We start from the raw sequence: 13,024 nt of genomic DNA on the forward strand, positions 1-13,024 counted from the left end.
CTACGGAAAAACGTAAACATGATGTTCAAGCTTTTAAATTATGGCATATTATTTAGTGATTCGGCGAATAGACTCATTATATCTAGTAATCCGTCATCCAGTGTTTTTTCCACAGTTCAGGGACAGTTGCGGCGGGTCAGACGGCGTCAGAGGTCAGAGGTCAGAGGTCAGAGGAGAAGGAATTTCGCTGCTGTGCTACAGATCTGCTGTTCTCTGCTGCTGAAGGTTGGCACGTCTCTGTGAGGATGAACTCATCTGGTCTCACGGCCGCCTCCTCGTCCGCTCTTTGTCTTTCTTTACTTCTTTCCCTCCTTCCTTCCTTTGTTTTCCTTCCTTCCTTCTTGTCTGTCTTTTTTCATTCCTTACTTCTTTCCTTCTTTCTTTCTTTCTTCGAAAGATACTTTAGCTTCTTCTACATATCTCCTTTTGAATCCCGCCTCGTTATCACTCCCCACGTTTTCATCACTATCAAAACACTCGCTGCACTACAATTACAGAGTTATGGCAGTCTGAGGAAGGAGGGAAGGGTAAGCGGAGACGTTAAGTTCTCCTCGGAGACGCTATTACAACTCGACTATTATCAGCTTCCTACGCCGGGCTTCTTTTCTCTCTGACACGAGTCTGTTTTCTAAATTATACAGTTTTGGGATTCAGTCAAGTTTTGTCTGTGAATAGGATTGTGTTGCTGAGGACTGGTCGGTAAGATCAAGCTGCTTGTTTGAAACCTCGTGACCGACTTTCTAAAAAAAACTCTCCGTTGCCAATTTATCCGAAGACGTTTGTTGCTGTTGCCGACTTTCGTCCTGCAGAGGCCGCTGTTTTCTCCCCCCCCCCCCCCGGGAAGCGCTGCCGAGTTTTCTTTACTCTCGATGATTGAGACTGTTAGAGGCTGAACAAAAAGAAGGAGGAGGGCGGTGGATGGAGGGGAGGTGGGTGGGGGGTGGGGGGTGTTTGGATCCTGCTCGGCGGCTCTTTGAGCTCCTGCATTGTTTCAACAGCAGATGTCTCACTCGGTCTCAGAGCCAAACCTCTCACTCTCTTTTTTTCTTTCCATCTTTGTTTCTCCCTCTTTTGTTCGCTGCTCTCCTCCACCATGCTGTTCCAGTTCCCTGACTTCTCTCTGTTTTGAGATGTATACATATATATATATATATATATATAGAGAGAGAGAGTGTACGTAATGTGGGCGTCTGTATTCATCTGATAGTTCACTGAGCGGGTGTCATGTAGAGGGGTTTGGAAAATTTGATGCGGTTTTTTTTGTGGTTTTTTTGAATAATTTGTTAAACTGCTGAAAATGTAAAACTTTCTGGAAACTATTATTCAAAATATTCATCTTCAGTGTCAAAGTGGTTTACCCCCCTGCAGCAATGTTTCAATTTAAATGTGATTTTTTTTTTTTTTTTTTTTTTTTTTTTTAACGTTGCATTAATGCAGCATCATGTGAATTCACCTCCAGGGACTTCAGTTGGGTCTTTTTTTTTTTAAGTCAGCAATTCAGATTCAGTCTTTTTTTGTTGTTTTGCAATTTTTATCAAAAAAAATTTATTCCCACATAGGAGCTTATGGGTTTCTGATAAGTTCTCATCCTGATTTATATTTGGATCACTTAAAAAAAAAAAAATCGAGGTAATTGATCACTAAAATTGCTGCTAATTTTATATTGTATCTAAATAAAAAACAATAAGTTGGCAAAGACCAAAGTGAACGAACCGCAGCATTGTTTCTACTTTTTTTCAGTGCATGTAGATGTTGTTGTGTTTCCTGCTGCACACTCATTGAGTTCAGAATAAACAAGGACGATCTGGTTGTGATAGCCGTAAACTGAACAGAGGGACCACAGGAATGTCAATCAAAACAGACACGCCTCCCCAAAAACACGGCTTTTTTGACTCGTATTTTCTAATTAATGACGGGATTATTTTCCGATGGACCGCCAGGAAAACGAATAATAAAAAGGGACCGTAGCTAGCAAAACCGAGCCAACTCGTGGAGAATTTTTATTGACTAAGAATTTTATTAGAGAAGTTGAATGGGAGTCTATGGAGCCGGTAGGCTTTTTGGAGTCGACCTCTAGTGGCACCCGGTGGTATCGCAGCTTAAGGCGCTTTCCGCATCGGCCTCGTTTTTCAGACCCGGAAGTTGCGTCCACTTTTATACATACAGTCTATGGGTGTAAACAATCTGACGTGGAAGCAGCGTAAGGTTAAGGAAAGGAAAATAAACTGTCGTTGACCCCCCCCCCCCCCCACCCCCCCCTGGACTTATCCTGTCCACCTCCCTGCTGACCTACAGAAACAGGATCAAAGACACTCCTGCTCTGCAATTAGCCTGCACCCTGTGGGGCTTCTCTCCAGGGAGGGGGGGGGGGGGATACTTCACGGGGAGACGCACATAAGCTCACAAGACACACTCATGTAAACACAGGAAGCATCATAAGTGTATTATTGGCAGGAAACTGAGATACCCAGAGACTGCTGCTCATTACTGCCGACCCAGAGATGTCTGTCTTCAGATGATCCTCTCTGAGGAGTCTCTGGCTATGTTTTTTTTGGAGAACAGTTTTCCCAAAACCAGTCAGGAGAATGTGAGTCTTTGGTTGTGGGTTACAAAAACATTTAAGAGGATTTTGCCACTTTACGAAGCAGCTAGGCTTCTTGTCTGAGGGGGAAATACCACATTTAGCTTTAAGTTACTTGATACAAAACGAATAGTTCAGTTTTAAAGTTACGACTTTAGTAACAATCTTTTGAAGAACTTGCATACAAATGTAACTAAAACTCAACCTGAACTGCTTCAAGAAGCGAATTAAAAACTATTCGGTGCCGGACTAAACCGTACATTAGCGATCTGTCTTTTTTTTTTGTAATGCGATGCACAGCTTTGCAGTCGATGTGTCTGATTTTCACGTAGTCTTTTTTTTTTTTTTTTTTTTTTTTTTTACTATTTTGACGGGCTGAAAAATGTTGGGGTTCCTCATAAAGTCAACTTTACGTCCAACTTTTTTCTTATTTGAGGACATAAAAAGCCTTCAATCCATTGCGCAATAACAATATGTTGTTTCCTGCACGCGTGTATTTGAAGCTGTCATTCGGACAAATGGCCGACGTCGTTACGGTTCTGTATGCAGGAAATGGGGGAACCTGAGCTGATGGGTTGAAAACACGAGACTGAGAGAGTCTCTCACTCCTTGAAGTCTCTCAGCACCATGACTGTAGCTTCATTAACAGAGAGTACAAAAAAAGGAGGAGGAAGATGAGGAGGAGGAGGAGGAAGAGGAAGGCCTGGCATGGTTGGTGTTTGCAGACAGTACAGCCTGTTGCTGCTTTGTTTGTGTGTGTGAGTGTGACATCAGATGCTGCTGCTGCTTTTAGAGGGTGTGAGAGGGAAAGAGTGAGAGTGAGAGAGAGAGAGAGTGAGAGGAAACACAGGCCAAAACCCAAACAGATGACAGAGACAGAAGAAGAAAAAAAAAAAAAAAAAAACGGCGAAGCGAACCCAACCCACCACCTCCTCCTCCTCCTCCCACCTCCTTCCTGGGCTCGGCCATTTGGCTGTCAGACGGACCTCGGCGGGAGAAGCGAGAAGAAAAAGAGGGAGGAAAGAGACAGAAGTGGGAGAGAGAGAGAGAAAAAAGGGAAGGAGCAACGACTCCAAACCCAGAACAGAAGAGGAGAGTCCAACGGAAAGGAAAAGATAAAGTTGGGAAAGTGAACCAAGTAGGGGGGGGGGGGGAAATATAAGGGAGAGGAAAAGAGAGGAAGAAAAGAGGAGGAGGAGGAGGAGGACAAAGCGAGGAGAGGAAGGGGGAGTTGTCCCAGAGATCGTAAAGAGCCCTCCTCCACAGCTGTGAACATCACACACACACACACACACACACACACACACACACACACACACACACACACACACACACACACACACACGCACGAGCGGCAGTCGGCAAAACTTTAGAGAATCCGAGAGTCTGATAAAAAAGTCAGACCAAAAAAACAAAAACAAAAAACACACAAGGAAGTGGGCAGGGCAGCGATGGGCCGGGGAGCATGGAGGCTCCCATTGACTTCTACAGGCACTTCTCCTGGCTCAAAAAGGTGAGTATTGTTACACTTCAGTTTAAAAAAAAAAAAAAAAAAATGTCATGTCCGTTCACATTTCTTCAGATTTGGTGATTTTTGCATGTTTTGTGAAACGAGAGAGAGAGATACAAAAAAAAAAGAAGTTGGGTTCGGGGGGAGATAACTCACTTTAGATGTGAGTCATTGTCCTGCATTTTTTTGTGTTATTTCCTGGTGATTTCCTTCTCGGGAAGTTTTGAGATTCCTCGTGGCTGCGTCGTAAACGTTTTATTAAGGCAGCGCTCTCTGTTACCAGATTTAACAGGCTTTCTTTCATCCATCAGCTGATTTTGCGGTCGACCCCTAAAGCGGCGTGCGATGCCACGGGGATTCAATCAGAGACTCCTTTTGACGTGCCACCAAGAAAGAGTCCGAGCCGTGTTTTACCGTTTGTCTTGGGGAGTCGTTTTAATTTGATTTTTTTTTTTTTTTGGTTTGGGAGATGTTTTTGCTCATTTTCTTAAGATTTCCCTTTTAAAACTAAAATAATTATCTTTAATGCCCCGAAATGTATTATCCTGCTTTCTGCTTTTTTTTTGGTTTTGAAGTTCTCTCATATCAGGCGGTGACCTTTAAAACTGACCTTCGGGGAGCGACTGTCAAACAGGGTCATTAGAAGTCCTCACAAAGAGGGGTTAAAAAACAACAACCCAACAGACGTGGTTCAATTCGGACCTCTAAATTTTTTATATTTAAAAAAAAAAAAAAAATGTTGTTTTCCTGCTCGTATCAACATGTGGCCTCTGTGAGGTTTTATCGAATTCAATTGAAATGATAAGAATCCAGGAATGTGCCCCCCCCCTCCTCTCCCCCCTCCTCATGACAACTGGCTTCTTCAGTTACTAAGAAAAAAGTAGATCCTCATTTCAGACCGTGTTGCATTTCTTTTTTTTGCCCTCGGTCGTGACGCGTTGCATTGTGGGTAGTTGCTCAGCTGATTTCTGTGATATGTGATCAGCTGAGCATGCACATTATACTCTCTCTTTTTCTTTTTAACTTTTTTTATTTGACACAGCAGATTGATAGATAGGCTGAAATTTGCGAAGACGTGTCGGAGTCTGAAGTTCTTTGAGGTTAAATAAACGGATTTGAGCTTTCGGTGACCGAAAACGAGTCCGTTTAAGAAGGCCGCGTGTTGTAGCGGAGTAAAAACATCTTCTGCATGCGTCCTCATTGTGTAACATGAGATTTGTTCTCTGCAGTGTATAATGTTTCCTTGCTTTTTTGCATTTTGCCAATATATGAAGTTCGGAGTTAAATTTTCATATTTACAAAATGGCCCGATTCAAATATTTGATTACTGTGATGCACGAGACCGAAAGTAAATGATATCAAATTTTCACTTTGGTAATGGGGAAAAAAAATTGCAAACACATTACAATCTGCAGCAAATCCAAAATCCAGCACGCCAAAGCGTGTAAATACACCTGTCAGGCCACTAGAGGATATTTGTGTCAGTGTCACGTTTTGCGTCACCGAAGCGTGAAAATCACACGCGTGTATGACCAAAGGTTGAAGAAGGAGGTCACGTGACGAAGTGTTTGGCGATTAGTGTTCGAGTCCTTCCGAGAGCAGTGATGCAATTAATTTGCTTATATAATGTCATGATTTAACTTGCACAAGTAAATTACGTTGCACACTTAAATTGACTTATTTTAACAAAAAACTACATTGTTTTTTTTCCTCCGCCTACCCAAGAAGTTTAGACGAGAGAAAATCGCCACCCTCTGGTGGACTGACGGGGGTATTACACAATTTGGTGTGATACTGAGATTAATTCAGACGTACCAAACCCGTTCTTTAGCCATTACGTAAATTCGACACGTTTTTTTTTTTTTTTTTTAACTTTGCTGGTTAGATTTAAAACCAGCATGAGTTGTGGTTTCACTTTTATTTTTCCTGCCAGAGAAAGAGAGTTATTATCGCGGCACACTGAACAAGTCATCACCCGCGGCTGTGTTTATCCTGAGGTTTTTTTAGTTTTTTTTTTTTTTTTTTTTTTTACAAAAGCTACACCAGTAAACAGCAGTGTTTAATCATTTTTATTGCCGTGGTTACCGTAATGAATCAGGTTTACGGGGTGCTACGCTAATAAAGATCAGAATATAGTTTAATCAAAAAATGAAATGACAACTCATTCCGAATACGACCAAATCGCCTTCAAATTCACTCTCCGCTCTCACTGGGATTGTTCGACTGTCATGCTGTGCAGACATTAAATTGAATTGGCCTTTAAATTGGATTGAGAGACACAGTGGTGTGTAATGTGTTACACGTGCTGCTGCGGTACCGAATCCCAAAAAAACAAAAAACAGTCACGACCGAATTGAAGAGCAACATGTGGCGGGGGGGGTGGGGGTGGTGGTGGTGGTGGTAGGTGGTGCTCTGCAATGTTGTCATGCATTCTTAGACACTGGGATCACAAACTGTTCTGCGTGTCATCGGGAGTCAAACCCACGACACCGAACTCAACTTTGGCTGTAAATACTCAGAAAATACTCACTGAACAGCCGGCAGGAGATTTACACCGAAAAAAAAAGGGTCAAAAGTTAAATTCCTTCCCCTCCTCTTTTGCAAAGCTTTTAATATTTGATCTGCTGTAGACAAAAAGTGCTCTCGCTTTATGTAATGTCAGCCACGAGTTGCTTAACTATAACTATAATTTTATAAGTCTTGATTAAAATGTCTAAAATGATTAATATGCTAAATATTAATTTGGATTCTTACCTGCAGATTTCAGCTGCGTTGGAGGCTCCTTCGTCTCTTTTTGTTTTATTACTTCTTATTCGTATCTCAGAGAGAAGCTGAAAAATAAAGCGACACATTACGGTTTAGTCTTTCGAGGAAACTCAGACTTTCGTTTCGTTACGTTTTCTAAACAAGTCGACACGACGCCGATTAAACAAAAGTCAACCTTGGTTGAATTACCACCAAATTACTCAAAAATCCAAGTACAGCTAAATACCAGCTCTTTTGTTTTTTTGGGGGAACATTTCCAAAAAGAAGAACTTCTATTCTACTCTTTTTTTAATTTTTTTATTCTCCCTCTCTGCTCTGTCTCCGTTCTCACATGATCCATCAGGCGAAGACAGATGGATAGAAACAGAAAAAGTTGCCTGGTTTCCTTTATCAGCCCGTTTCAAGTGCTGTGTCACCACCCTGCTGGAATATCTGCGATTGCAGCAGATTTCCCGCCCGAAAGATAAACCAGAAGTCCAAAAACTTTATTGCGAACCCCTAAATTTCAGGAGTTGAGTCTTAAAAGAAGAGAAATAGTTTGAAGAGTTTTCTTCTGCCTTCCTTCTTTGTGGCTTTTGCTTCAGTCTAGAAGCGTCGATAATAGGTTTAATGCATCCATATGGTCGCCATCGGGTGGCCTGACCTCAGCTGCAGGCAGATCACCAACAGGATTACAGGCAGATTTGTCGGCTCTTTATTCTGCGTTCTCAAGACGAGTCAGAGGAGGATAAGAAAGACGAGGTTGGCGGTGAAGCTAAAGGCTTATTAAGGTGAAGCTTTTTTTGTTGTTGTTCGGTCCGTATGGCTTCGGATAAGAGTTTCAGATGAAACGCCTAAAATTACAGGTGTTTAGATTCTCTGCAAAATCTGGGTCGTCGTCACGACAGCAGGAAGGAAAACCGACTCGTAACGAACAATTGTCAGTCCGGCGACTTTGACCGGAGTTTAGACGGGCGCCGACTGGAATGATCGGCTTTAACTCACACATCCGAGTGTTGATCGCCACAACGGTGTCACGTTTAAAGCGATTGGTAGCAAATCTGGTCACGAGCGGTGCTTTTCGTGAGCCACTAGGGGGCGACGTCCGCGTGGGAAAATACACCTGCACGTCTGTCGAAATGCAGTAAAAGTTATATAAGAAATACACTTCCGTCAAGTCCGTGACGTGCCCTCTTTCTGTGAGTTGGGACTTTCCCATAGTTCATAGCGGAATCGTTAACGTAGCCGCGGTTACCACGTTAAGCGGTTCCTAGGTCCAGGTTCCTAGGTCCAGGTTCCTAGGTCTAGGCCCTTAGGGCCGACCTGGGTGTCTCCATGGCAACTCCAAAACTTTGGAACAGCCTCTGCCTCCGGATCGGGCCATCAACTTCGCTACCAGTTATCAAATATTGATTGAAAGCATATATCTTAACGAGGGCATTTCCTGTCATTATTTTGTCTTTAATCGTTTTATTGATGAGTTTATTTCAGATGGTAGAAAACTGGTTTTGATTCCATGTGTTATATTTTGATTCTGTCTCAAATTGTGTCAAAATATGTCGCGTTTAAAAAAATGTTACATAAATCAAAACTGACTACATTTGTAGTCGTGTCGTTTTTTTTTTCTACAAAATCAAATCCCCCAACAGATATATAAAAATCTGAGTTTTTGTTATGATGAAATTGAGGATTAATGAGGTTACAGAGGTTGTTTTTTTATTTTTTTTATTTTACCTGCTCTGAAGCTGACAAAAAGCATTAAAAAAATATAAAAAAACCTCCATCATGTTATCATGTCTGGGGCTTCACGGCTTGGATAATAATGTTTTCCTCTCTTTTATGAAAAGTGCCTGTTAACAGCAGCGGCGGCGGCGTGCTGAGAAGTCGAGGAGTCAGCAGCCCCGAGACACAGACACCTAAAAAAAAAAAAAAAGACGGGATAATCCGAGTCTTTATAGAGAGGTGGAAACTGTACGGCCAACACCGTTCGAGCATCACATCGTTTCAAATTGTTCTGCTTGACTTTCATTTTTTTTTTTTTTTTTTCCCCTGAGTAGTGGAACATATAATTCTGCCATAACCCTAATAACCAAGAGCTCCTGACTCAAAAAGGAAATATGTCTTTAACTGTGTTCTTAAGTAGAAATCATTTTCTTATTTCTGGACAGAGCCTGACTCAGTGTTTTTTTTTTATTTTTTTTTTTTAGCCGTGTTAGAATATATATCCTGTTTATGTAAGACGTGTTTTGTCGGCGCGGTCACTGTGAAAAAAAATTGAACCACGAGCTCGTTCGGTGATTTCAGCGCCCGGCGGTCCATATGAATGGGAGTCAGATGATGTTTCATAACTCGGTGTCATGGGGCTCGCTGAAAGGAGCTCCTTGTGGCCGGGAGTCAGCAGTTCTCGCACAGATCATCCCGGGACGATAGAGCAAAGCGGCGGTGGTTATGGATGTAACTCGGGTACTCTGTGTCAGCGCCTCTAACTAGCTACTCCTGAAGTTGAACTATCTCGCCTTTAAAATGCATGTCGATATGTTTTACATTTCAACTCTAATTGTGTTCATTTTATGCATTTAATCTGTTTCTTATGCCTTTTATTTTTTTTCTATATATTGAAATGTTCCTTTATATCTGTCTTTGTGTGAAACACTGCATATAACTTTTCTCACTGTAAAGCATTTTCAGCTGCATTTCTTACAAATAGTTTATTATTATTATTATTATTATTATTATTGTTGTATCTTCCTCCCATTGCTAGAAGTCTGAGAAATTAATATAAAGTGGATCTCAACAGGCCTGTTTCCTCATTCATTAAGTCAGGACCCAAATTATTGAAATTTCTATGCCATTCAATTTCTTACGAAAAAAAAAAGAAGAAAGAAGAAGCAGTAATACAAAATCATTTCATGCTCTGTTAAAAATGTGAAATAAGCAGAAAGCACGAAAAAGTGCAACCGGGGCTGAACCCCCCCCCCCCCCCCCCCCCCCCAAATGAAAAGGCAGAATTATCTTAAATTAAATCACATGTGATGTTCAGACAGGTTTAAACTGTCGATGCTCAACGCGTTTCAAGACGTTTAAAGTATGAAAATATGAAATAAAGAAGCAGAATGATCTTGACTTAAATCTGTTCCTTCAAAATAGCCGCGTTTGTCTGTGAAAACTACTAAAATTGGCCCCGCTGGTCTATTTTATATATCTGTGATATAACAGTTTAGTTGTTTAATTGTAGTATTTAAACTGACAAATCTCCATAGATAAATATAATTAATTATAATTAATGTCTTTTGCTCAAAGGGTCCAGGACAAAAATTTGTATTGTGCTCTCACGTAAAACGTTCTTTATAATCTATTTGTGTGCAGGTGGTGGAATATTTTAACGTGTAAATTAAACTTTTTATCAACTTTTTTTTTTCATTTGTATCTAAAAAAAAATGATTTGAATGAATGTGGAGCTACTTCAAAAACATAAAATAAAATCACGATCCTGCCAGCTGTGAATAAGATTTAGGTCAAAGGTCGTGTTGCTCTGATGCATCTGTTTTGGACACATTTAAAGTCACAGATTGTCCTTCGTCCTTCGTCCTTCGTCCCCTCCGTGAACCTTGTGTGTGTTTTCTGTGTGCGTCTCGTCCAGGTGAACCTGTATTCTCCAGCCAACAATGAAAGCTACCAAGAACGACTGCTTCGCCTAGAAGGAGATAAGGAGTCTCTGGTGCTGCAGGTCAGAACTGAATTTTGTTTTTTTCTTACTCTCATTTTAACAAGACAATAAAAAGCTTTTTAAAAGTCATCATTTGCAAACAAAGTCACATTTCTTTTCCCGACATTGTGCTTTTATTTTTGTGGGACGTCCATATTGTCTATTTTTTTTTGTTCCAAAGAACACTGTGAATCCATTTTTTTTAAACTTAATTATTCGAATCCCCGCTGTGAGTAAATGAGCCGGCGTTTTATTTATTTTTTTTGTCTGGAAAGGATTTGCGCCACACTGTCTTAAAAAAACCAACAACAACAACCACTGTAATCTTCTCGTCTGTAATCCTGAGACTTCAGATATTTTGTGTCAAATCACAACAAAAACGTGCCCGGACACCTTCGAAACCCTTTCGTGCGAGCGCGGAGGCTCACAGCATGATTATACATCTCTGTATGATGTCAACAGGTTGTCTGTTGCTTTAATAGCCACTTCATGCAGCTGCGGTTTCCACAATCTGCCTTTTTTTTTTTTTTTTTTTTTTTTACATTCCCCGGGTCTCTCTTGTGTGTGTGTGTGTGTTTGTTTTATGCTCTGGGTCAGCCCCATGTGAGGGGATGTTTTATAAAAAAAAATAAATTAAAAAAAATAGAAATGATGAGCCGTAAAGTCATCGCAACCTCCGTGTCTCACTCCTGTGGTTTACTACTGGTTTACCCATTCCTCCTGCGACATCCGCTGTGATTGGCTGATACCCAAAGTGACCGGGGCTTATTGTTCCTTTGGATTTAATTGGCTGTTGATAGTTTTAACACCCCAACGTGGAGGTTCTTCGCTTTACTTTCTCTTCACCTGCCTGTCCTTCAGAGCTGCTTGTGTGAGGTATTGTCTTGCTCCAGACCCCGTGTGTGTGTGTGTGTGTGTGTGTGTGTGTGTGTGTGTGTGTGTGTGTGTGTGTGTGTGTGTGTGTGTGTGTGTGTGTGTGTGTTGTTAGTATCTAACTTCCCTGGAGTGCGGTAAGAAGAAATCTTGTTTTGAACTTTTAAGAAAGTTGATACAGTTTGTTTACTTTTGTTTACTTTGTGGTACAACCCATCCGACACGTAAACACTGCAAAGCAGATAATACGTCGCGTTTGTCGGAAATCGGCACAGGCACGGGATCTTAGGAAGTAACTCATTCACGTGCTCGTTCATTCATTGACTAACTTCCCTCGTTGTTTATTAATCGTGAAGATGGTTTTTTTTTTGTTGTTGTTGTTTTTATGTAATCTCAATTCTGTGTTCATCTCTGCTGTGAGAGAGCACGCCGGCCGTAGGGGTGGAAAAAACACACACACACACACACACACACACACACACACACACACACACACACACACACACACACACACACACACACAAAATCAGAGAAGCTAAAGAAGTGACAGGAGACTCGGCGGCTGTCGGATGGATTTGGCATAGTTTAGCGGATCGGGAAGGAATTCCGGTGCGTTCGACAGGAGGGGGAATGCGTTGTCAGGGAGATTATAGTAAATGTGCCAACGCATTCCTGAGCGACGCGGCGAAAACGTGTGTTGTTTCTGTGAGGAAGAGAAATGTGTGCGCGAGAGGTCTTCACCAAACGTGAACTGTACCTTCAACGACGACAAAAACTAAAAACCAAATCGCTGCAAATTTTCCGCGTGCAGCAACATTCGGGTGTCTCTGCATCGCTTACCTGTGTGTGTGTGTGTGTGTGTGTGTGTGTGTGTGTGTGTGTGCGGGGGGGATTTTACCTTTTTTTTTTTTTGTGGTCCTAACGGAGAACCGACTGCGTTTCAGGTGAGCGTGCTGACCGACCAGGTGGAGGCTCAGGGAGAGAAGATCAGAGACCTGGAGAGTTCTCTGGAGGAGCACCGGCAGAAGCTGGCCTCCACGGAGGAGATGCTGCAACAGGTAACAAAAAAAACACAACAAAAAAAAACACGCGTCACTCAAAAAAAACAACAAAAAAAAAGGTCTAACAACCATGTTAGAAGACCTCATGAATCAGTTTTGAACCCTGGATTGTTTCTGTTCTGGTGGATTTATGCATTTCACGCGGGGGAATAATGTTACCGCTAAAAACCCGCTGGCTGTGATTTATCGCTGTTGTCTGTTGTGAGTGATTGTCCACGAGAAAGAAAAACAAAACACAAAACATTTGTCTATATCACTTCTAGTAATCAGAAACTCCAAAGGGCTTTTTTTTTTTTGTAAAGAGGTGGAACGTAGAAGTAGAAAAGTTGATAGGTAGCTTTTATTTTATTCACCAATGCGTTTACGGGTTCATTGTAGGAATTAAGAGTAATCCATCGGGGCGGAATATATTGATATTATGAATATTATCATTTAGATTATTATTCAGCTGGTTTGGTGGAGCGCAGCTATGTGAAGAAATGTCACATAGCAGCTCTCGGGATACTTTCATGTTATAAAATTAGCTCTCAGAGGAAAATGTTTTGTTT

At 41.5% G+C, this 13,024-nt stretch overlaps 1 protein-coding gene across 3 annotated transcripts in view; it reads left to right on the forward strand.

The window, feature by feature from the left end:
* Positions 1-13,024, forward strand: part of ppfibp2b (PPFIA binding protein 2b) — a 75,586-nt gene that overhangs the window by 25,799 nt on the left and 36,763 nt on the right. For all 3 annotated transcript variants that reach the window (XM_069162250.1, XM_069162251.1, XM_069162252.1), the window contains exons 4-5: positions 10,477-10,563; positions 12,360-12,473. In XM_069162250.1, coding sequence (XP_069018351.1) covers positions 10,477-10,563; positions 12,360-12,473 — 201 coding nt within the window. The remainder of the gene's footprint in view (positions 1-10,476; positions 10,564-12,359; positions 12,474-13,024) is intronic.

This window comes from Embiotoca jacksoni, unplaced genomic scaffold (assembly GCF_022577435.1).
Source record: "Embiotoca jacksoni isolate LCO1_2020_lvr unplaced genomic scaffold, fEmbJac1.0.p SCAF_3, whole genome shotgun sequence".
Taxonomy (NCBI): domain Eukaryota; kingdom Metazoa; phylum Chordata; class Actinopteri; family Embiotocidae; genus Embiotoca; species Embiotoca jacksoni.